Genomic DNA, 24075 nt, shown 5'->3' with positions numbered 1-24075 from the left:
ATAGCACTCCCTCAGTGCAGTGTAAATACATTCACAGCAACATCCAGCTCAGTAATACACAATGTACATTCGTAAGAAAAAGGATATTGTGTCACGTCTTTCTCCTCGCCATCTCCAAAGGCAATCAATCCTTCAACAGACATCCTCATGAAACACAGAAAATTGTTTCCTTAATTATCAGATACGTAAACAGTTGTGTCTGCGCTGTTTGTGATAAATGTCCACCAAATATAAAAGTTGAGAAATATATTGACATTGCACTTAAAATCCCTGTGGTTTTGATGGGGCAGTTTCTCAACTTTATAAACATGCGTAAACTGCATTACAGACAACTTAAGGAAACGGACAGAAAACACTGACAAATTCACTAATTTAAACCAAGCATAAAATCACCAAACTTCCCCAGGACAGCGTAAACCAAACTAATAGTAACCACACAGACAAATTGAAATTTTATAAGGTAGAAACAGATATTAAAGCTCAGAAACAAAACCAAAAGTTATGCAACTATAAAATGTGAAAAAAATAGCAATGTAATATAAAGAACACAGAAACAGTGAAAAGTCATTTCAAGAGTTATTAGTCAATAGATAGTAATAGAAGTTTCAAATGTCTTTGTGAGTCACAGTGAGTCAAATGTAAGTTGGTGGCTTGATTTGCCCAAGGTTAGTGTGTTTGAAATCACCATTTGTCAAATTGCTCTATAAACAAAAAGTATGAAGTGCAAAATGAGGGATGGCTCAGTGGTTAGCACTGCTGCCTTAAAGTGCCAACGTCCTAGGTTCAATTCCACCCTCAAGCGACTGTGTGAAGTTTGCACATTCTCCCTGTGTCTGCATGGGTTTCCTCTCACAGTCCAAAGGTCTGCAGGTTAGGTGGATTGGCCATGCTAAATTGAGTGTAGTGACTCGGAGTTAGCCATGGGAAATGCAGGGATAGGGTGGGACTGGGTGAAATGTTCTTTGGAGGGTCAGTGTGGACTTGATGGGCCTGCTCCCACACTGTAGGGATTCTATAAATCAAAAAAGGTGGGGAGGGAGAAATATATGCAAAAACATATCAATTAATCTCCACATTGAATTACAAAAGCAGTTGAAAAGTAATTAATTCAAATTGAGATGGGATCATACATCTCTGAATGAACCAATGCGAACAACTAAAAAACACAGCGAGTGACCCAATATTCACTTGATTCCTATTGTTTAAATTTCATATAATTGGGTCAAAAACATTTGCAATACTCACTAATTTAGTGGCCTGAACTCTGTCTGAATGAGATCTTGCTGACTGCTGAGCTGGTTGGTACCTCTGTTTAAGAGGTCCTGACAATTGCCTTAAAGAATTGTAGGCTTTATGGTAATATTGAAATGAGGCTCCTGCATGTATTTCTGAACGAGAACCTTGGATTTGATTTGCAAGTGAGGTTAGCAATGTGAAACCATCAAATAGTATTTGTGTTTCTTGAGCAGCCAAATGACCACTACAATTTGCTCATGGAATGGAAGTGATTAGGCCTGCATTCATTACCGGTCCCTAATTGCCCTGGAGATATAATACAAGTGTAGTAATAGGCTGTGCTGCACACCACTGATACCATAAGATGTCTTGGTGTTATGTCTGGGTCTGATGCACTGATAGAGTGCAGCCACCAATCCTCCTTTCTAAGTAGCAGGAGCACACTGGATGGGCTGAATTGACTACACCTGCTCCTTGTTCTTATGTTCTAAGTGAGTCCAAAGAGTTGTTCTGTGGTAGAAGATGGATCGTGAATAAGCCTCACAGAAAAGGCTCTTTTCTTTGATTATAAGATATAGTTTATTACAGACAGTAACTAAGTATTTTAACTGTTAGCTGTATTAACTATTAGCAACAAGAGATAAAGAAGACTTGTGTCTCCATGAAGACACTGTGTCAGAGTTCAAATCATTCCTCACCCAAAGCTACATGATATAACCAGAATGGACAGAGCTCTGCATAGCTCAAATTCTTTCAGGATCATGACATTACACAACAGCAGAAAACCACATAAAGAGAAACCCCACAAAGATTTAGATATTTTAGCGTCAGTAAATCATTTTGTGACATCTGTCTTGTTGGATAAGCAGGTTCATAACAAGTTTCCAACTCAGTAAAATTCATCTATGTGAACATTTGCCCTTCAATGTTCCCTAATGAGGGAATCACTCACTAACAACACTATCATTTTGTAATCCCATTGAAGGTGATGCATTTCATCACTGTGTCCATCTCCCTTCCAGACCCTCACATTCCTCTCTGACTCTCAGTAAAGATAGTGAATATTCTAGTTCTACATTCTTCACCTTATATTTCTGTTATTTAGTTGACTGTACTGATACAGATCATCCTTTCTGTGGAGTTTATCCTCTGTCAAAGGCAATTCTCAAGAACATCAACAGCCCAAATCACCCCCAAGGAACTTCACAGAAATGTTATCAAAGAAAACATAATCCTGAGCAAATTTCTCACCAGTAGCATTTTATTACCTAAAAAAGTCCTTTATCTATTTTTAGATTTGACATTATTTTAACCAGTTTGCTGACTTTACCTTCCAACTGATTAATGAGTGCAACAACAATCTGCATTTGAATGTAGGGGAATAGATGGTGACATCTTGAAAAATGTCCATATTACAGAGGAGGAAGTGCTGGATGTTTTGAAATGCATAAAAGTGGATAAATCCCAAGGACCTGATCAGCTGTACCCTAGAACTCTGCGGAAAGCTGGGGTAGTGATTACTGGGACTCTTGCTGAGATATTTAGATCATCGCTAGTCTCAGGTGAGGTGCCGGAAGACTGGAGGTTGGCTAACGTGGTCCCACTATTTAAGAAAGATAGTAAGGACAAGACAGGAAACTATAGACCGGTGAGCCTGATGTTGGTGGTGGGCAAGTTGTTGGAGGGAATCCTGAAGGACAGGATGTACATGTATTTGGAAAGGCAAGGACTGATTAGGGATGGTCAACACGGCTTTGTTCGTGGGAAATCATGTCTCACAACTTGATTGAGATTTTTGAAGACATTACAAAGAGGATTGATGAGGGCAGAGCGGTAGACATGATCTATGTGGACTTCAGTAAGATATTTGGCAAAGATCCCCATGGGAGACTGGTAAGCAAGGTTAGATCTCACGGAATACAGGGAGATCTAGCCATTTGGATACAGAACTGGCTCAAAGGTAGAAGACAGAGGGTAATGATGGAGGGTTGTTTTTCAGACTGGAGGCCTGTGACCAGTGGAGTGCCACAAGGACCGGTGCTAGGTCCTCTACTTTTTGTCATTTACATAAATGATTTGGATGTGAGCAGTTTGCAGATGACACCAAAATTAGAGGTGTAGTGGAGAGCGAAGAAGGTTACCTCGAATTACAATGGAAAGCTTTTCTCTGTGCCTCAGTACATGTGACAATAAATTCAATTCAATTATTGATCAGATGGGCCAACGGGCTGAGGAGTGGCAGGTGGAATTTAGTTTAGATAAATGTGAAGTACTGCATTTGAGAAAGTAAATCTTAACAGGACTTATACACTTAATGGTAAGGTCCTAGGGAGTGTTGCTGAACAAAGAGACCTTGGAGTGCAGGTTCATAGGTCCTTGAAAGTGGAGTCGCAGGTAGATAGGATAGTGAAGAAGGCGTTTGGTATGCTTTCCTTTATTGGTCAGAGTACTGAGTACAAGAGTTGGGACGTCATGTTGCGGCTGTACAGCACATTGGTTAGGCCACTTTTGGAATATTGTGTCCAATTCTACTGGAAGCATGTTATGAAACTTTAAAGGGTTCAAAAAAGATTTACAAGGATGTTGCCAGCGTTGGAGGATTTGAGCTATAGGGAGAGGTTGAATAGACTAGAGCAGTTTTCCCTGGAGTGTCGGAGGCTGAGGGGTGACCTTATAGAGGTTTATAAAATCATGAGGGACATGGATAGGGAAAATAAACAAGGTCTTTTCCCTGGGATGGGGGAGTCCAGAACTAGCGGGCATAGGTTTAGGGTGAGAAGGGAAAGATATAAAACAGACCTAAGGGACAACTTTTTCACACAGAGGGTGGTACGTGTATGGAATGAGCTGCCAGAAGAAATGGTGGAGACTGGTCCAATTGCAACATTTAAAAGGCATCTAGATGGGTAAATGAATAGGAAGGGTTTGGAGGGATATGGGCCGGGTGGTGGCAGGTGGGACTAGATTGGGTTGGGATATCTGGTCGGCATGGATGGGTAGGACCGAAGGTCTGTTTCCATGCGGTACATCTCTATGACTCTATGTATGGCACTGTGAGTACTGTGCAATATCTATTACTCAGTGGCAATTTTCAAGCTAAATTTTCACTGAACCATATTAACATGTTAAATAATTTGGTCAATTTTGGCCAAAGAGGCAGTTTTTGAATACAAAAAACAGGGGTGATGAGACATTGAGAGAGCCAATTCCAAATGCAAGACAGCTGTAAGCACAGTAATCAATAATATGGCAAAGAGAATCAGGAAAGCAGGAGCCCTTAAAATTGGAGCAGTGTTGATGTCTTGGAGGTTTGGAGCAGATTACAGAGATAGAGTTGGGCATTCTAAACTGAGAACCATGTTCGTCAGCAAGCCTGGAGTGAGGGGTGATTAGATCTTGGTGTGAGTTAGGAAAAAGGCAGTAGTGATGTGACATTTAACGAGGATGGAAGGTGGGGGAGTTTTGGATGGGGAGATGAGCAATGTTCCTTAACTTGGAGTAAGTCATATTGCCACATATAATATCCAAGTGACACCATCCATTGTGCAATGGCAAGAAAGGCAAGGAGTGGAATTTTCTGAAGGCTAACAAAAGTAGGTTACCAATAGAATTAGAAATCAAAGCAAATCCCACTGGAGAAACAGACTGCGAATGTGCCCAATCAGTTCCCTCATTTTCATCTCTTTTGCTTCTCTTTTGTATGTTTATCTGATTCTATAATGTGAAGACATGAGAAATTCTGTAAATAAACAGGGGACCAATGCAATTAAGGTGGTTATAAGGACTTTAAACTAGTTAATGTGGGGATGTAGGCTCAGGGCAAGTTTCAAAATCAAGTAACATGTCAGAGAGTAAAGGAAGTCAGAAATCCAAATTCAGGCATGGCAGGTCTTCACAAAATTACATGGATTGATCAAATCAGAAGACAGAAAAGATTATCAGATGAATAAAGCATCAGTGCTGAGGGACACGTTATAGTGTATGGCCCATCAGGGCTGAGGGACAGGTTATAGTGTATGGCCCATCAGGGCTGAGGGACACGTTATAGTGTATGGCCCATCAGTGCTGAGGGACACGTTATAGTGTATGGCCCATCAGGGCTGAGGGACAGGTTATAGTGTATGGCCCATCAGGGCTGAGGGACAGGTTATAGTGTATGGCCCATCAGGGCTGAGGGACAGGTTATAGTGTATGGCCCATCAGGGCTGAGGGACAGGTTATAGTGTATGGCCCATCAGGGCTGAGGGACACGTTATAGTGTATGGCCCATCAGGGCTGAGGGACACGTTATAGTGTATGGCCCATCAGGGCTGAGGGACACGTTATAGTGTATGGCCCATCAGGGCTGAGGGACACGTTATAGTGTATGGCCCATCAGTGCTGAGGGACACGTTATAGTGTATGGCCCATCAGGGCTGAGGGACAGGTTATAGTGTATGGCCCATCAGGGCTGAGGGACAGGTTATAGTGTATGGCCCATCAGGGCTGAGGGACAGGTTATAGTGTATGGCCCATCAGGGCTGAGGGACAGGTTATAGTGTATGGCCCATCAGGGCTGAGGGACACGTTATAGTGTATGGCCCATCAGGGCTGAGGGACACGTTATAGTGTATGGCCCATCAGGGCTGAGGGACACGTTATAGTGTATGGCCCATCAGGGCTGAGGGACACGTTATAGTGTATGGCCCATCAGGGCTGAGGGACACGTTATAGCGTATGGCCCATCAGTGCTGAGGGACACGTTATAGTGTATGGCCCATCAGGGCTGAGGGACACGTTATAGCGTATGGCCCATCAGGGCTGAGGGACACGTTATAGTGTATGGCCCATCAGGGCTGAGGGACACGTTATAGTGTATGGCCCATCAGGGCTGAGGGACACGTTATAGTGTATGGCCCATCAGGGCTGAGGGACACGTTATAGTGTATGGCCCATCAGTGCTGAGGGACACGTTATAGTGTATGGCCCATCAGGGCTGAGGGACACGTTATAGCGTATGGCCCATCAGGGCTGAGGGACAGGTTATAGTGTATGGCCCATCAGGGCTGAGGGACAGGTTATAGTGTATGGCCCATCAGGGCTGAGGGACACGTTATAGTGTATGGCCCATCAGGGCTGAGGGACAGGTTATAGTGTATGGCCCATCAGGGCTGAGGGACAGGTTATAGTGTATGGCCCATCAGTGCTGAGGGACAGGTTATAGTGTATGGCCCATCAGTGCTGAGGGACAGGTTATAGTGTATGGCCCATCAGGGCTGAGGGACACGTTATAGCGTATGGCCCATCAGGGCTGAGGGACACGTTATAGTGTATGGCCCATCAGGGCTGAGGGACAGGTTATAGAATATAGCCCAAATAAAAGTTCTATAGACAAATACAAGGAGCATTAAATGAGTTGCAGATACAAATTTAAGTTGAAGATTGTGGTATAATAGCTATTGCTGAGTCATGGTCGCAGGATAATTGAGACTGGGAACTAAATATACATGGTTATAAGGATAACAGGACAGAGAAAATAGCAGAGGAGGTGAAGTAGCCTTACTGATTAGAAACAAAATTACTTCAATGAGAGGGAGGATATAAAGAGGGGAAGATATACAGGAGCTGAGGAACAGTAAATGACCTAAAACTGTAATTAGTGTTGTGTACAGATTCTCAGGTAGCAGTTCTGAAGTGCTAGATTGTATAAATTGGGCAAAGTGTAACAAAGTGAGGGATTTTAACTTTGATATGGATGGGGAGAGGCAGACAAGCACCTGTCAGAAAGGTTGTGAATTTCTGGAGTGTTTCTGGGATAGTTTCTAACAACAACATATCTTCGATGCAACAAGGGGACAAGCAATATTGCAGTTAGTAATGAGTAATGAGCCAGATTTAATTGTGCTTGAACATTTATCGAACAGTGATCAGAACATGATTGAATTCAATGTAACTTTTGAAAGTTAAAAACAGCTACTAGAATCAGCTATTAGAGCTTTAGATTTAGGTAAGACTGACTTACTTAGAGATAGATACTGTCCATTGTAAACTGGAGGATATTTAAAGAAACATTTAACATAATACAAATCCAGCTAATACATCTGAGAGAGAAAAGCTCCAAATGAAAATAAAAACCATGGGCAACTAAAGCCTTAAGGGACTGCATAAAATTAAAAGGAAGGGCTTATAGAAGTGCAAAACATAGCACAGATTCTGCTGAATGAGCAAGTTGCCTGACAAACATCATTGAATGTTTTGAAGAGGTGACTAAATTAGCGGTCGGGGGAATGTCTATGGATGCTGTTTTCAAGGACTTCCAGGAGACATTTGATAAAGTCCCACACAAGAGAGTGTTCACTAAGGTAAAGGCCATGAAATTAAGGGAAAATTACTGATATGGCTGAGAAATCGTTTGAGTCATCTGTGACAGAAAGCAGGAATAATGGGTAGATACTCAAATTTGCAAGAAATAACTGGTAATGACCTACAAAGATCAGTGTTAATGCCTCAATTATTCACATTCATTATTAATGACTTGTAATCAAGTGTGAGGTTATCTATTTTGGCCCAAAATAGTTTAGATGAGGGTATTTTCTAGATGCTATGAAGTTAAATACAGTGGTTGTCTAAACAGACTTCAGAGTTCATGCGCATAGATCTTTAAAATATCACAAACAGGTGCAGAAAATAATCAGGAAAGCTTATGAAATGCTGGCCTTTCTATTGAGAGGACTCGAATACAGGAATACAGAAGTTATGCAGCAGTTATAACCCCGGTTAGACCCCACCTGGGGTACTGTGAGCAGATTTGGATACACTGATCCTGGAGGTAGTACAATATAAGCTTACAAGAATGATATCTGGACTTCGGGGGTTGCTAACTACTATGGTCAGCAATAGAGTAAATTGTGAAATTGTTGATACTATAGGAATGATGGCCCAGAGATGGTTACTCTTTAGAAAAGACTCAAACGTTGAGACTGAGCCTTCAATAATTCTGAACCATTAACTGAGGCCTGGCAATATATTACTGTTGTGAAAACAATCCAAGTACTGATATTGATTTGTGAAACTCACTCACTTTAGATATTAAAGCCTAAGACCTAAGGGCTGGATATCATAATTTTCAGCATGGCGTGTCCAATTAACAGCTGCCCAGCAGGAAGGGCACTGGCCAAAGGAGTCAAGTGCCCAGTTGGGCATTGAAGGAGGAATGTCAGACACGATTGGAGGTGGGGGGGGGGGCGGGGAAGGTGAGGCTATGAATAGGCTGTCAGCCACAGCTAGAAATTTAAAGGCCATGTTCCCTCTCATTCTCGCCTTCATTGTTACATTAGCCAATAAAGGTAAAGAAATAGTGTCCACTGACAGTCAGACACTGTCAGATGCTGCTCCTGCAGTCAACCACAGTCCCATTTCCATTCTGCCCTTAGGCCACCTCCTCATGATATGCAAAACTCACCCCTAGCGGCACCTGGGAAACAGAGTGGGGCAACAAAACAATTGCAGTCACCTTCTTTATTCTCGGGGGATGATGTTGGATTGGTATCCCAGCATTGTCAAATCATGCTTTATGAAAGGGCCAGGGATGGGGGTTGAGGGGGAAATATCCTGGCCATTTGCAGCTGTTATATCCAGGATATGTCACCGATGTGATTAAACATCATTCAGTAGGAGTAAGCAGGTGACACTTTGATCAGAATGTTAACATTGTTGTAAATGCGCTGCTTAGAAGTCTTAATATGAAGTAAAGATGCAGCCAATAAGAGCTCCTGTGGTGCGTTTCTATTTATTAATTTGTGGGATGTGGGCATCACTGGCTGGCAAATCGGTGGTGTGTCCCTATCTTTGGGCTGGAAGGTCTTCGTTTGATTCCTAGCTGCACAGAGGTGTGCCATAACATGTCGAACAAGTTATTTGCAATTAATTTAGATGTGTCTAATTAGCTTTCTTTTGGTAACACTAGGGCTAAATCCACCCAACATGTCGCGTATGTGCAGAGCATATTGTAAAGTTGTCAAACAAATGTACCCACTGTCTTTAGCAAATTCGCCCCCTTTACCTACAACACCAGTGTAAAGATCCAGAGAATCCTTACAGCATGAAAGCAGGTCATTCAGCCCATTGAGTCCACAGTGACCCTCCAAAACGCATCCCACTCAGACCCACCCCATCAACCTATCCCTCTCACCTCACATTTCCCATGACTAATCCATCGAATCTGTACATCTTTGGGCTGTGAGAGGAAACCAGAGCAGCCAGAGAAAACCCACACAGACAACGGGAGAATGTGTAAACTCAACATAGACATTTGTCCGAGGGTGGAATTGTACGCAGGTCCCTGTGAGGCAGCAGTGCTAACCACTGAGCCACCAGGCCACTCTTCACTCGATGCCCTTCACTGGTCTGAGTTTTACCTCATTCAATATAGTCAATAAAATATATTTTAAGGAGTAGTCATTTAGAAAACTTACCTTCACTTTGAAGTAGCTTTTTTGATCCTTGGTATTAGTGTTTAAGTGAGTCAGGTTGTAGAAGCAAAGTAGGCTGTACTCAGACTGTCCTTGTTTGGACAGAATTGTGACCATCAAGGTATCAGAGGAAGTGATGCTGAAGATGGCAGAAGACAGGACTCTGAGGGCTTGATTTTTTCCCTGGGGGCACAGCAGGGTGGCTTGAATAAAGGAATCAATAGTGTCTGCACTATTGTCTTTAACATCCATGCGGATGATCCCTGGGCCTGAGACGTTAGTATTAAGCCATATATAAATATATTCCTGCCACTGGAAACCCTGTACGAACTGGAGCTCCACAGTCTGGTCTTCAAGCTCGATAATTGCATCACCATACTGACCATAATTATAGCTCAAAAATGAGGAATTTTGAGGATTCCTTAGGAAAATGGTTTTAATATTATTCTTTAAGTCTTCATGGTAACTGCTGTTGTCTTTGCAGGAGGGTGGAAAAAATTTGCTAGCCGTCCCACTAGGTGTGACAGCTGTCACCAAGTAATCGTTTGGACTGGCTTTTACTAGAAAGGCAATTGCTGAGGCTTCTGGATAGACAGGGGCGACATTATTGAGCTTATCAATTTGGTACTGGCTGACATTGTGCAGCGATCTAACCTCACAAGCCCCCAGCCTCAGTGTCCCACAGGTCAGAACCATCTCCTGCTTCTCATCCACGACCAGGATCTTGTTCACATTATCCTTTTCTTCCCATTTGACACAACAGTGATCTGCTTTCTCACAAGGCCCATCGCAATGAGGTCCCGTCTGCTCGGCAACCTCCTGGACCAGGCTCCGATTCAGCTGATACAAGAAGTTGTCAGTGGCTATGAAGACCTTGCCATTGGTACTCACCACAATGTTATTGATGCGGTTCGGAAATAGAAATTCCTCCTTGGGCTCAGTGGCCAAGGCAACCAAAGATTTAAAGAGCAGCAGATAAAGAGACACAACCTTCAGTGGGTACATAGTCCCTGGCACTTAAGATGCACAGAAACACACACAGCGTCTGTGAACGTCTGTAGAACGCTGGTTGGCATAGAACTGTGTCAAGAGAGACCATCCATCGATTAAGCCCTCTGCTTCTTCAGTGTGGTGAGGACCTGCCTTCAGACCTACTTCAACAGTGCCACTTGCTTCCTTTTCCGTTTCCGTGGCTTCCTGCTCGTTCCTCCAAGCACTTCTACTTTCGTAAATAGTAACTGCATCAAAATTACATAAATCAGCAGCAGGTCAATGGCCATTCAGCCCAGTTGCTCAATGCTATCTACCTCCACCAATTCAAAAGGCATCCACCAACGCTCGTGTCGTTTCTGCCTATGTCCTCCTCCCTACACCGAACCTCCCTTCAACATGTCAGTGCTGTCGGTTCCACATGACAGTGGGTTTTATATTCTCGCTTCTCTCTGTTCATGTAACTTTAAAGCTGCTGATTCGCTTCAAATGATGTGGGTGGAGAGATAAACACTGGCTGCTGAGTCAATCCGATCCCGAGCTCTTTGCAGAAGCTATCAAACCAGTCCCTGCTGATTTCCCAAAGTGTTACAAATTGCTTTTAAAGCGTATATCCAATTCCCCTTTGAAAATTGTTACTGTGTCTGCTTCCAGGGTCTCCTTCAGACAGTACACAAGCTGCAACACACAAAGGAGGCAGCACAGTGGCACAAAGCTTAGCAGTGCTGCCTCACAGCTTGTGTGTGGGGTTTACACATTCTCCCTGTGCCTGTGTGGGTTTTCTCCCACCGTCCAAAGATGTGCAGGTTAGATGGATTTGCCCTGCTCAATTGCCCATGGTGTCAAGAGATGTGCAGGATAGGTGGATTCACCATGGTTAAAAACCTCGTGTAGGGAAAGTGGGTCTGGGTCATTGCAGACTCAGTGAGTGCATTGTAAAGATTCTACAAAAAACCCATTTGTCTGATGCGTTTGCCAATTATTGCATGTGTCGTCTGGTCACCAAGCCCCCTGCCTATGGAAAATGTTTTCCCTTTTGATTCTCTCTAAACTCCTTACTTCCCAAAAATGAGTTTCAGTCTGACAAATCATTGAGAGTCCTTGCTGCACCTGAATGGCACTGGGTTGGCAATAGAGAACCAAGAAATGTTATTTTTTATGTATTTGTTTGTTCTGTGTTTGAAAAACAAGCAAATCTGGATGGTTTCCCTTTGACATGTGTCTGCACATCAGTCAACTTCTTCAAAGGTCAAGAATTAGAGTGGTTCAGTTAAAGTGCTGTGAAGTTGATAAAATATCAGCATTCAGTATCCAGTACTGACACATTGTGGTTTCCAGTGTGTATGACCCCTAGGGTGCAATTTAGCAACTCACCAAGGCTGCCTCTGCAAGAAAATAGCAACAAAATAGCAAAGGCACCTCTCTTAAGTTTTCTTTTGCACACTATTTCAACTGGTAAATGTCTCTTTATTTTCTTTTTGTCAGTCAAAATTCTGGCATCCTCCATCTAACAGGGAGGATGCCACAGGAAGGTTCTGGAGGAGGAAGTGGGGAATGCTGCAGTTCAGTCAGTACCAATGTCCCCAGACAGACAAATGATTCTGGAAAGTAATCTGTCCCAATTGCTCACATGCTGACGCTGATCATTCTCAAGTTGGAAAGCTCTAAAGTCAAGATTCCTGACACAGGATTCACTTCTCTCGCCAATCGAGCTGGGTTTAACATTTCGTGGTTACACATTCGTCATTACATGAATGACAGCAGACAGTTCAATACTAAAACAGGCCATGTTGGGGCGTGGGGGGAATTCAAGATGGTGGTGACCCAGTAGGTCTGCTTTGCTGAACTCTGCACCAGAGCCCAGACAAAGTGGGGCACTCACCCTCCCTTCACTGTCCACTTTGTCGAAAATAACTATTTCCTGACCCTTAGAACTACTTAATTGTGGGAGATTAGAAATGTTGTTTTTGCAGATGGGTGAGGAGGGTGTAGTGGGGGGAAGGGAAGGGGAACATTATACAAACAGTCGCGGAATTCTTGTAGCATGTAGCATACTTAAGGCTAAGACTTAAATGAATATAGAGGGTCTTTTAAAGAAAATAGTTTTAAGTTATGAAATAACTATGAACGGTTGTAGCTGACCACAAAGAGAAGCAGCAGGAGCATTTCACAATAAAGTTTATAGTAAGATAAGAGAAACTGGATAAAAGAACAAGCTGTAACAAACAAGGAACAAAGAATACAGACAAGGACAGCAGGATGGCCAGATAAGAAAATAACTAACACGTGAGGTAACCAGCTTATGATAGGATGGGAAAAGGGAGGCGTGATTCCGCAACTTGTAAACTGAATAAGAATGCTTTAATGTATTGTTTTCGCACGCATTTCTGCTTGATTGCAGAAGCGTCCAGTGCTTGCAAGACTGTAATAAACTGTTCTTGTTTCCAAGGCTTTGTCTCAGGCTGATTGATTTGTGAGTGAGTTCTGTTTCTCACAGCATCAATTCCGAACAGTGTGGTACAGTTTAAAAAATGACTAAGAGGAAAAGAGCACAGGGCTCGATAGGCAGGGACAACCCCTCCACCCCCCTCCCCGCAGCAACAGACACACCCATGGTTGCGGCGTTGGCCTCTGCGACCAACCCAAGGGATTCACCTGCAGAACAGAGCCTGATATCTTGGAGTTTGCAACTCGTCAATGGAAGAGACCCGGGCCAGGCTGGAATTGATCTCGGTCATGCTGCAGAGGCATGACCTGGAGATCCGGCATCACAGGCAGCATGTCAGGGGCCGGAGCAATGGGCCGCGCCTTCCGAGACCGCAGCTGAATCCTCAGTGGGCCGGGTTCAAGCCCTGGATCGTCGAGTGCTGGCCTTGGAGGTACAGGTCAACAATCTTGAAAATCAAGGTCGTCAGAAGAATATCCGGTTGCTGGGACTTCCCAAACGGGAGGAAGAAAGCCAGTTGGTCAGCTTTCTGGAGCAATGGCTCCCACAGTTTCTAAAGCTGGAGGTTGAGGTAGGCTGGGTACAGGTCGAGCGGGCCCACCAGTTCGCAGTGCACAGGCCCGGATCAGACCAACACCCCCTCCAAGTCCTTGTGCAACTCCAGCATTATAGAGACAAGCAAATGATGCTGGAAGCCTCTAGAGCACTGGGGAAGGATCCCCAGGCTATGGTAGATAAAGGATCATGAATCATGCTTTTTCAGGACTTTTCCTCAGTCGTGATTCTCAAGAGGAAGGCCTGTGATGAGGTAAATAGGCAGCTGAGGGACCTGAATATCCAGTACTCCGTTAGGTACCCAGCAATACTGTGTTTCAGCCACAGAGGGTCCGTGTTCAACTTTGATTCACTGGAAAAGGCAAAGGACTTCTTGGATGCTCTAAAATAGACTGATTGGCCTGAATTATATGGACAATTATTCTATTCTGCTTTTTGTTTTCTGTAATTTGCCTGGTTTACCTGGTTGTCGGGGTGGGGGGGTGATCTTGGTTTTCTTTTTAATATATGTCAGGGTCATAATTATATCTTTTCCTGTTTGTTCCCTCTCCCCGCTCTTCCCCTTCCCGTCATCCATTGTTTGGATGGGGGTTGGGTGGTGGGGGGGAGCGGGGAGAGGTTTTTTTTTGTTGTTGTTCTACCAGGAGTGCCTAAGATTACAGTATGGAAGGGATGGGCTGGGTGCCCACTTCTAACTTTCTTGTCATAAGATATTGGTATTTTTTTTCCTTACTTTGTGTTGTCTGGGGCTGGGCATCACTCAAGCGAGTAGGAGTCATGATGGGATTAATGGGTGATATGAGCGCCCCCTGTGGACAAGGGGGAAAGTCTCCTTTCAGTTATGTTTTATGCTGTTATGTTGCAGAAGTAGTTGTTAGAAGTTTTGATTTAGTAGTTTTGCAAGTTGCATTTTTAAACTTATACGAACCATTTATGGTTTTCACTCGGTGCATTATGAGTGGGGTTCTTCCCCCCAGGGGGATCGTGGACTGTTTCGGATGATCATGGCTAGCCATTTGTTTAAATGGTGCACCTGGAATGTTAGGGGGAGTCATTCAACAATTAAGAGAAAAAAGATACTGTCAAGCCTTAGAAAAGAGAGGGTCGATGTAGCTGTGTTACAATAAATACACTTAACCGATAAGGAGCATTTGAAGTTGCAACAGGGAGGATTCGGCCAGGTGTTTTTCTCATCTTTTAACTCGAAAAGCAGAAGAGTGGCTATTCTCATTGGGAAGAACCATTTATGGTTTTCACTCGGTGCATCATGAGTGGGGTTCTTCCCATTTCAAATGCTAGGCCAAATTAAGGATGAGTCCAGACGATTCATAATACATAAAGCTTTAACACATGGACAGGAATATGGGATTCTGAATGTATATTGCCCTCCTGGAACATCCCTTTAAATTCGTAATGGATGTGCTCTCTAGATTGATGGACTTTAGGGTGCCTCATACAATTACAGGGGGATACTTTAATCGTATTATTGACCCCGAGGTGGACAGGAAGTCTAGGGGTCTTGCAGGTATGTCTCCACAATCCTGGCAGTTGGTGGACTTGAACAGGGAGTTAGGGTTGGTGGATGTATGAAGGTGTCTTCACCCCAAAGATAAGGATTTTACCTTTTTTCTAATCCACATAAGTGCTATACCAGAATAGACATGTTTTTTGTCCCATCAGCGTTTTTGAACTCGAAACTGTCCTGCAGAATAGGGAATATAGCCGTTTCTGATCATATGGCAGTGTCTATGTAGGTCAAGGCCAGAGGTGATGGGGCAGGTCCCTGGTACTGGCTCATGGACCTTTTCCCCCTGAAAGATAGCACATTTATAGAGTGTTTTTTGCAGTAGTTTAACATTTTTCGGGCTATCAATTCAGGTATGGCTAGCAACCCATTGGTGTTGTGGGAGACTGCCAAGGCCTATGCACAGGTTTGATTATTTCTTACTCTGCGACCCAGAAATGACAGAGGGGAGAACAGCAACATTTGACATACTTTAGCATACTTTGACAGGCTGTCCATAACTAAATTACTGCGGATTACAGCCACGAGGGCTACTTTGAATCCTGCGCTCACCCAGACAGCAAAGAGGGAAATCGCTTCTGTGAAACAGAGATTATTTGAATACGGTGATAAACCAGATAGATATTACAGTACTTGGCCAGAAAGAAGAATGCCCCCCCCCAATCCATTACATCCATCAGAGAGAATGCTGGTACTCTTACTTGCAATGCCAAAAAGATTAATGCAGCATTTTTATTTTGAGATGTATTAGTCGGAGAGCTGTGAGGATAGAATAATGAAAATGGAGTCTTTTTGTAAGACCTTGGACCTTTCAGGTGCAACCTCAGAGCAGGCATCCTTTTTGAGTGTCCCCCTGACAATTCAGGAAGTACAGGAGGCAGTGAGACTGCTCCAGAGTGGTAAAGCGCCCAGATCAGATGGATTTCAGAGTGAGTTTTATAAAGAGTTTATAGACAAAAAGGATATGGAAGATATAGACTGTAGGGAAATAGATGGTGACATCTTGCAAAATGTCCAGATTATAGAGGAGGAAGTGCTGGATGTCTTGAAATGATTAAAAGTGGATAAATCCCCAGTACCTGATCAGGTGTACCTGAGAACTCTGTGGGAAGCTAGAGAAGTGATTGCTGGGCCTCTTGCTGAAATATTTGTATCATCGATAGTCACAGGTGAGGTGCCGGAAGACTGGAGGTTGGCAAACATGGTGCCACTGTTTAAGAAGGGCAGTAAAGACAAGGCAGGGAACAATAGACTGGTGACCCTAACCTCAGTGGTGGGCAAGTTGTTGGAGGGAATCCTGAGGGACAGGATATACATGTATTTGGAAAGGGAAGGACTGATTCGGGATAGTCAACATAGCTTTGCGCGTGGGAAATCATGTCTCATAAACTTGATTGAGTTTTTTGAAGAAGTAACAAAGAAGATTGATGAGGGCAGAACAGTAGATGTGATCTATATGGACTTCAGTAAGGCGTTCGACCAGGTTCCCCATGGGAGACTGGTAAGCAAGGTTAGATCTCACGGAATACAGGGAGATCTAGCCATTTGGATACAGAACTGGCTCAAAGGTAGAAGACAGAGGGTGGTGGTGGAGTGTTTTTTTTCAGACTGGAGGCCTGTGACCAGTGGAGTACCACAAAGATCGGTGCTGGGCCCTCTACTTTTTTGTCATTTACATAAATGATTTGGATGCGAGCATAAGAGGTACAGTTAGTAAGTTTGCAGATTACACCAAAATCCAAAATTGGAGGTGTAGTGGTCAGCGAAGAGTGTTACCTCAGATTACAACAGGATCTTGACCAGATGGGCCAATGGGCTAAGAAGTGGCAGATGGAGTTTAATTCAGATAAATGCGAGGTGCTGAATTTTGGGAAAGCAAATCTTAGCAGGACTTATACACTTAATGGTAAGGTCCTAGGGAGTGTTACTGAACAAAGAGATCTTGGAGTGCTCCTTGAAAGTGGAGTCGCAGGTAGATAGGATAGTGAAGAAAGCGTTTGGTATGCTTTCCTTTATCGGTCAGAGTATTGAGTACAGGAGTTGGGAGGTCATGTTGCAGCTGTACAGGACATTGGTTAGGCCACTGTTGGAATATTGCGCGCAATTCTGGTCTCCTTCCTATCGGAAAGATGTTGTGAAACTTGATAGGGTTCAGAAAAGATTTACAACGATGTTGCCAGGGTTGGAGGATCTGAGCTACAGGGATAGGCTGAATAGGCCGGGGCTGTTTTCCCTGGAGCGTTGAAGGTTTACTAAATTATGAGGGGCATGGATGGGATAAATAGGTAAAGTCTTTTCCCTGGGGTCGGGGAGTCCAGAACTAGAGGGCGTAGGTTTAGAGTGAGAGGGAAAAGATATAAAAGAGACCTAAGGGGCAACTTTTTCACGCAGAGGGTGGTACATGTATGGAATGAGCTGCCAGAGGAAGTGGTGGAGGCTGGTACAATTGCAACATTTAAGAGGCATTTGGTAGGTATATGAATAGGAAGGGTTTGGAGGGATGTGGGCCAGGTGCTAGCAGGTGGGACTAGATTGGGTTGGGATATCTGATCGGCATGGACGGTTGGACCGAAGGGTCTGTTTCCATGCTGTACATCTCTATGACTCTATGACATGCTGGCCGGGCCACTCTTGGATACATACAATTACTCATTCAGTCAGGGCTGCCTCCCATCCTCTTTGAGAGAAGCAAATATTCCTCTTATCCTTAAGAAAGAAAAAGCCCCAGAGGATTGCACTTTGTACAGGCCCATATCGTTACTGAACGTGGACTTTAAAATCCTGTCGAAAATGCTGGCGTTAAGGCTGGAGAGGGTATTGCCTTTCATTGTAAAGAAGGACCAGACGGATTTTATTAAGGCTTGTAGGTCTACCAATAATATTAGAAGACTATTAAGTATGGTCCAAATATGTCAGCAAAGAGCAATACCGGGTTTGGTAGTCTCCCTGGATGCAGAGAAAACGTTTGATCAGGTGGAGTGGCCGTACCTATTTTATGTGACGGAATGGTTTGGTCTTGGAGAAGCTTTTGCCAAATGGGTGCCAGTGCTGTATAGTGATCCGAAAGCAGTGATGCTCACTAATGGTATAGGGTCAGATAGTTTTAGTGTCAGCAGAGGCTGCTGTCATGGGTGCCCTCTCTCGCCACTATCATTTACATTGGTGATCGAGCCGCTGGCAGAAGCTATTCGGACGGATCCCAATATAACTGCCCTGGAGGTAGAGTCAGGCAGGCATAAAATTATCCTCTATGCGGATAATGTCCTTCTCTTTTTAACCAATCCAATGACATCTATGCCCCACTTAATACAAGTGATTAATCTATTTGGTTTGTTTTCAGGGTATAACATTTATTTGTTAAAATCAGAGGTCATGTCTGTGGGGTGGGGGCGGGATCTCACTAGTATATCCAACTTTGGGGGGATGGAACCCGTTTCCCCTTCCGGTGGTCACAGGGAGGTTTTCTGAATTTAGGCATTTTTATTCCCCCAGTTTTCAAATTCATTATATAAAGCCAATTATGAGCAGCTGCTACAGAAAGTCAGGCAGGACCTTCGGCGTTGGGAAGATCTTCCGATTTCTTGATTGGGCAGGATAACTCTGGTTAAGATGAATGTTCTTCCTTGCTTACTATATCCCAAGAGAATGCTCCCTTTGATATTGCCAAGGCAAACACTGCGCAGGCTTTACAACTGGCTTGGATCTTTTACTTGGCATCATAAGTGGCCTCTTATTAAGCTGGATAAATTGCAGCTTCTGCAATGGAAGGGGGGTGGGGGTGGGGGGGTGGGGGGAATCTAGATTTTCTGGACTTTACAAAGTACCAATTGAGTTCATTGTTATCCTATGTGTCTGAATGGGCTTGTCACAATCCACGATCAATTTGGCTAGATATTAAGACCTCCCAGACAAAATGCTCCCTTATTAATTTGTTATTTATGGGCAAGATGAGAACTGTTATGGATCACTGTAAAAACCTAATTGTCCTAAACATAGTTAAAGCATGGAGAATGATGCGGCAGGGTGAGGGCAATTTACAAAAATCTCCCCTTTTCACTCTCATAGTGGGAATGTCGGGATTCCAGCTGGGTTCGATGGACTCTGGCTTTAACCTCTGGAAGTCCATTCGATGGGAAGGTGATGATGTCCCTCGAACAGCTGAGTCAGAAGTTCAAGCTAACTAGGAAGGATCTCTTTCGTTACTCTGAGGTTAGAGACTCTGTACAAAAACAAGACTACATTGACAGTTAACCTCTACAAATCGGACATGGAGAGGACAGTGCTCCGATCTACAGGCACCCTCTTGGTTAGCACTCTCTATCACTTGTTAGGTAGTAATGTTTTGAAGGACATTGAACAGCTACATAAAACCTGGACTCAAGAATTAGGGGTGGAAATCTCCTCAGAGATGTGGGAGAATATCTGGGAAAATGTTAGGAAGGTCTCTATTTGTAATAGGACCCTGGCTATTCAACTGAAGGTACTTCATAGGGTTCACCTGGCACCAAAACAGCTTGTGAAGTTTAAGACAGAAGTGTCCCCAATGTGCCCCAAGTGCAAAATGAAGGTTGGTACTCTTACTCACTGCTTGTGGTCATGCCACAAGATTGGGATGACTTAGCGAGTGCTTTGGTAAAGACCTTGGGAACTGAGGCGAGGTTGGATCCAGTAACCCCCCTTTTGGGTTTCCCTCCCTGGATGCGCATGGGAAGAACTTGTTTAATATTCTTTCTTTTTTCCCGAGGAATAACAGTCTAATGAGCTGGGTGTCGGAGAATGCCCCAGGACCGTCAAGTTGGCATGGGATAGTCAGGGAACACATCCCCCTGGACTTCCTTACAAGTATGGTACACCAGAAAACAGAATTGTTTTAAGAACATGGTGGCCTTTTTTGAATTATATTGATATTGATATATCCGCGATATTATTCAGGGTCTTAGTTTAGCCACGATGACTGTGTCTGTCAATTTGGGGGCCTCTGGGAGGAAGATCCCAAACAAGTACAGCTCTACTTACTGTTGCTCCCAGTGGTGAGGAGCTGTGATGAGATTGCGCTGGGTGCAGTAATTTAATTGAATATCATTTAAGTTACCTTGTTATAACTTGGTTTAATTTTATTTCATCTGCTTATTTATTTTTCTTCTTTCTCCTTGGTAATTTATTGAATTGTAGTTTTTTTAGGTTTTAATATGTTTCTGTAGTCTGTGGAGTAGAGTAGTAGTTTGTTTTCTATAATTGCTATTGTATTATAAAGTTGCCATATTATTTTGTACTGGTTTTGTAATTTTGTAAAAAAACCTAAAATCTTTTTCTTCAATAAAAATATTTATTGAAACAAAACAGACCATAAGATGTAGGAGATTTAGGAATTAGGCCATTCAGCCCATCAGGTCTACTCTGCCATTCAATCATGGTTGATGTGTTTCTCAACCCCATTCTCCTCCCTTCTGGAAGTGGAGAAGGCTAGTACAATTGCAACACTTAAAAGGCATCTGGATGCGTATATGAACAGGAGGACTTTGGAGGTATATGGGCCAGGAGCTGGCAGGTGGGGCTAGATTGGATTGGGATATCTGGTCGGCATGGACGGGTTGGACCGAAGGGTCTGTTTCCATGCTGTACATCTCTATGGCTCTATAACTAGTTATTGACAAGACAGCTGTTGACTCTTAGACCCTGGTCTTCAACCCCTACTCCCAGAAGGACTCCCTTACAGCTCCTCCGGTCCAGTTTATTTCTCTCCCACATTTATTATTGATTGTTTTACTCATAAACCGATCAATAAGGATGGGGGAGAAGCTTCGTGCAATTGGAGGAGCAACTCTACAACAATTCCATTCTACTCATGAAGGGTGACCTTTCTCTGATTGGTCACCATGGGTGAATCTTCCCAGGCAGTTTGGGGATTTCAGAAGCAGATTTGTCGCATTGCGTCTTATTTTAAGCATCAGGTTAAGTCCAAACATTTGAGCAAATCAGCAGTAAACACTGCAGTTAAATACTTTGGATGGAAGAGTGAATTGTGTTATTTTGTATGACAGATAAAATAGTAGGGTTTAATCAGATTTTGTGGCTGAGTGGTTAGCACTGTTGCCTCACAGTGCCAGGGACCTGGGTTTAATTCCTCCATTGGGTGACTGTGTGGAGTTTGCACATTCTCCCCCTGTCTGTGTGGGTTTCCTCCAGGTGCTCGGTTTCCTCCCACAGTCCAAAGATGTGCAGTTTAGGTGGATAGGCCACACAAAATTGCCCATAGTGTCCATGGATATGCAGGCTGTGTGGATTAGCCACAGAAAATGTGAGGTTACAGGAATAGGGTAGGGTCTGGGTGGGGCTGCTCTTCAGAAGGTCGGTGCAGACTTGATGGGTTGAATGGCTTCTTTCCACACTGTGGGGAGTGTAAGTTAATCAAAAAAAGTGGTCAGAAATAGCCTTATCAGTGATTGAGACTAAAGGAATAGATCCATCACTGAAAAAGGTGAAGTTGTGAGTGCGTGAATCCCAACATCAGGTTTTGTTGTTAATTAGTAAGAATGAACAAGTACTACGACTGAGCGATGTTAAATCATGGCTTTCTGTTTGAATTTCTATTGACCACATGTTTTATAGGCTCAAGCGGTTTAAAAGCAAAGAAAATCCAGTAGAGTGCTAAAAAAGGAACTCTGTATTTGAAGTACTGAAAGATAAACATCTTAACAGTACAACACAGAGGGTAGTGCCTTAAGTTCAACATTTCTTAAAGGAGTAACCTTATAGAAATTTATAAAATCATGAGGGGTACAGTTAAGATGAATGGTAGGTATCTTTTCCTGAGGTTAGGGGATTTGAAAACTAGGGAGCATATTTTTAAGGTGAAAGGAGAAAGATTTAAAATGGAGATGAGGGGCAATGCTTTTACACAGAGAGTGGTTCATGTGTGGAAGTGGTAGACGCGGGCACAGTTACAACATATAAAAGACATTTAGATAAGTACATGAATAAGAAATATTTGGAGGGATATGGGCCAGGCACAAGCAGGGGGTCTCATTTAATTTGGGATTAAGGTCAGCATGGACTGGTTGATCTGAAGATTCTGTTTCCATGCTGTATGTCTCTATGATGTAAGTTTTGAAGGATGTGGAAAAATTGTTTTACTTCAAGTGTCTTTAAAAGGGATCATCAAAATAATGGGCATTGGAGACATTTTTTTTTGAAGAAACCTGGCTTCTCAAATATCACATGACGGGTGATAACTGCTGGTTCTGCTGTGACTTCTTCTCAGGAAATCTGTGGTACAGAGTCACTTGCTGCCACACTAAAAATACATTCTCAGATCACTGAAAATGACCGAGGATCTCTGTCAAAAGTGAGGCAAATACAAAAGTAACCATTTGCTGTCAATATTCAATTTCACCTTGCCATTACTGAAACAGGTAAAACTGCAGATCTTCTGACCAATTTAAAAACATAACATAAATAGTTAAGTTGGAACAACTTAGTTTCCCGTGGGACGTGGATATCATTGGCTGGGCCAGCATTTATTGCCTGCCCCTAATTGCCGTTGAGAAGGTGGAGGTGACCTGTGTTAGATTTAGTCATAGAGTTACACAGCACGGAAGCACGTCTAGAACCACTGCTGTCCACGTGCTGTAGGTAGACCCACAATGCCTTTAGGAAGGGAATTCCAGGCTTTTAACCCAGGGACAGCGAAGGAACGGCAATGTATTTCAAAGTCAGGATGGTGAGCAGCTTGGAGGCAAACTTGTAGATGATGGTATTCCAATGTATCTGCTGTCCTTGTCCTTTGAGATGGGTGTGGACATGGGTTTAGAAAATGCTGTCTAAAGATCTTTGATGAATTTCTTTGGTGTATCTTGGAGATAGTCCACATTGCTGCTACCGAGTGTTGGTTATGGAGGCAGTGGAAGTTTGTGGATGTGGTGCCAGTCCTGGATAGTGTCAAGCTTCTTGTGTATTGTTGGAGCTGCACTCATCCAGGCAAGTGGGGAATATCTCATGACACTCCCGACTTGTGCCTTGTAGATGGTTGCCAGGCTTCGGGGAGTCAGGAGGTTTGGGGCGGGGGGGGGGGGGCGGTTCTCGCCTCCGTATTCCTAGCTTCTGACCTGTTCTTGTAACCATTGTATTAACGGAGTGAGTCCATTTGAGTTTCTGGTCAATGGTAACCCTCCTGAATGTTAATAGTGGGATACTACCTTGAGGAACTCCTGCAGAGATGTCCTGGAACTGAGATGACCAACCTCAAACAACCACAACCATCTCCCTATCTGCCAGGCACAACCCAACCAGTGAGTGTTTGCCCTGATACCCATTGATTTCAGTTTTGCAGCATCCTTGATGCCACACTCAGTCAAATGCAGCCTTGATTATAAGGCCAGTTACTCTCACTCACCTCGGGAATTTAGCTCTTTTGTCCATGTTTGAACCAAGGATATAGTGAGGTCAGGAATGAGTGGCCCAGGCAGAACTTAAACTGGGTATCAGCAATGAGGTTTCCTCAGAGTTTGTGAGGACGGATAGGCACTTGACAGGGCAAAGGTACAGTCAGTGTGATGGATGGTTTGAAGTCTATCTACTTTAATGCAAGAAGTATCAGGAATAAGAGGGACGAACTCAGAGCATGGATCAGTACTTGGAGCTACGATGTTGTGGCCATTATGGATACTTGGATATCACAGGATCAAGAATGGTTGTTGGATGTTCCGGGGTTTAGATGTTTCAAAAGGAATTGGGGGAGAGATAAAAGAGATGGGGGAGTGGCATTGCTAATCACAGCTGCAGAAAGAGAAATGTCGAGGAGGGTTTGTCTACTAAGTCAGTATGGGTGGAAGTCAGAAACAGGAAAGGAGAAGTCACTTTACTAGGAGTTTTCT

General features: G+C 43.5%; 1 protein-coding gene across 1 annotated transcript in view; it reads right to left on the bottom strand.

Moving 5' to 3' along the window:
* plxnc1 (plexin C1) overlaps nt 1-11044 on the bottom strand; it is a 129740-nt gene extending 118696 nt beyond the window's left edge. Inside the window, exon 1 of the mRNA XM_072562355.1 lies at nt 9690-11044. Within this exon, the coding sequence (XP_072418456.1) occupies nt 9690-10691 (1002 nt within the window). The 5' untranslated portion in view covers nt 10692-11044. The remainder of the gene's footprint in view (nt 1-9689) is intronic.
* Between the last annotated feature and the right edge of the window lie 13031 nt (nt 11045-24075).

This window comes from Chiloscyllium punctatum, chromosome 44, assembly GCF_047496795.1.
Source record: "Chiloscyllium punctatum isolate Juve2018m chromosome 44, sChiPun1.3, whole genome shotgun sequence".
NCBI classification, from domain to species: domain Eukaryota; kingdom Metazoa; phylum Chordata; class Chondrichthyes; order Orectolobiformes; family Hemiscylliidae; genus Chiloscyllium; species Chiloscyllium punctatum.
This window is presented reverse-complemented; position numbering and strand designations above follow the sequence as displayed.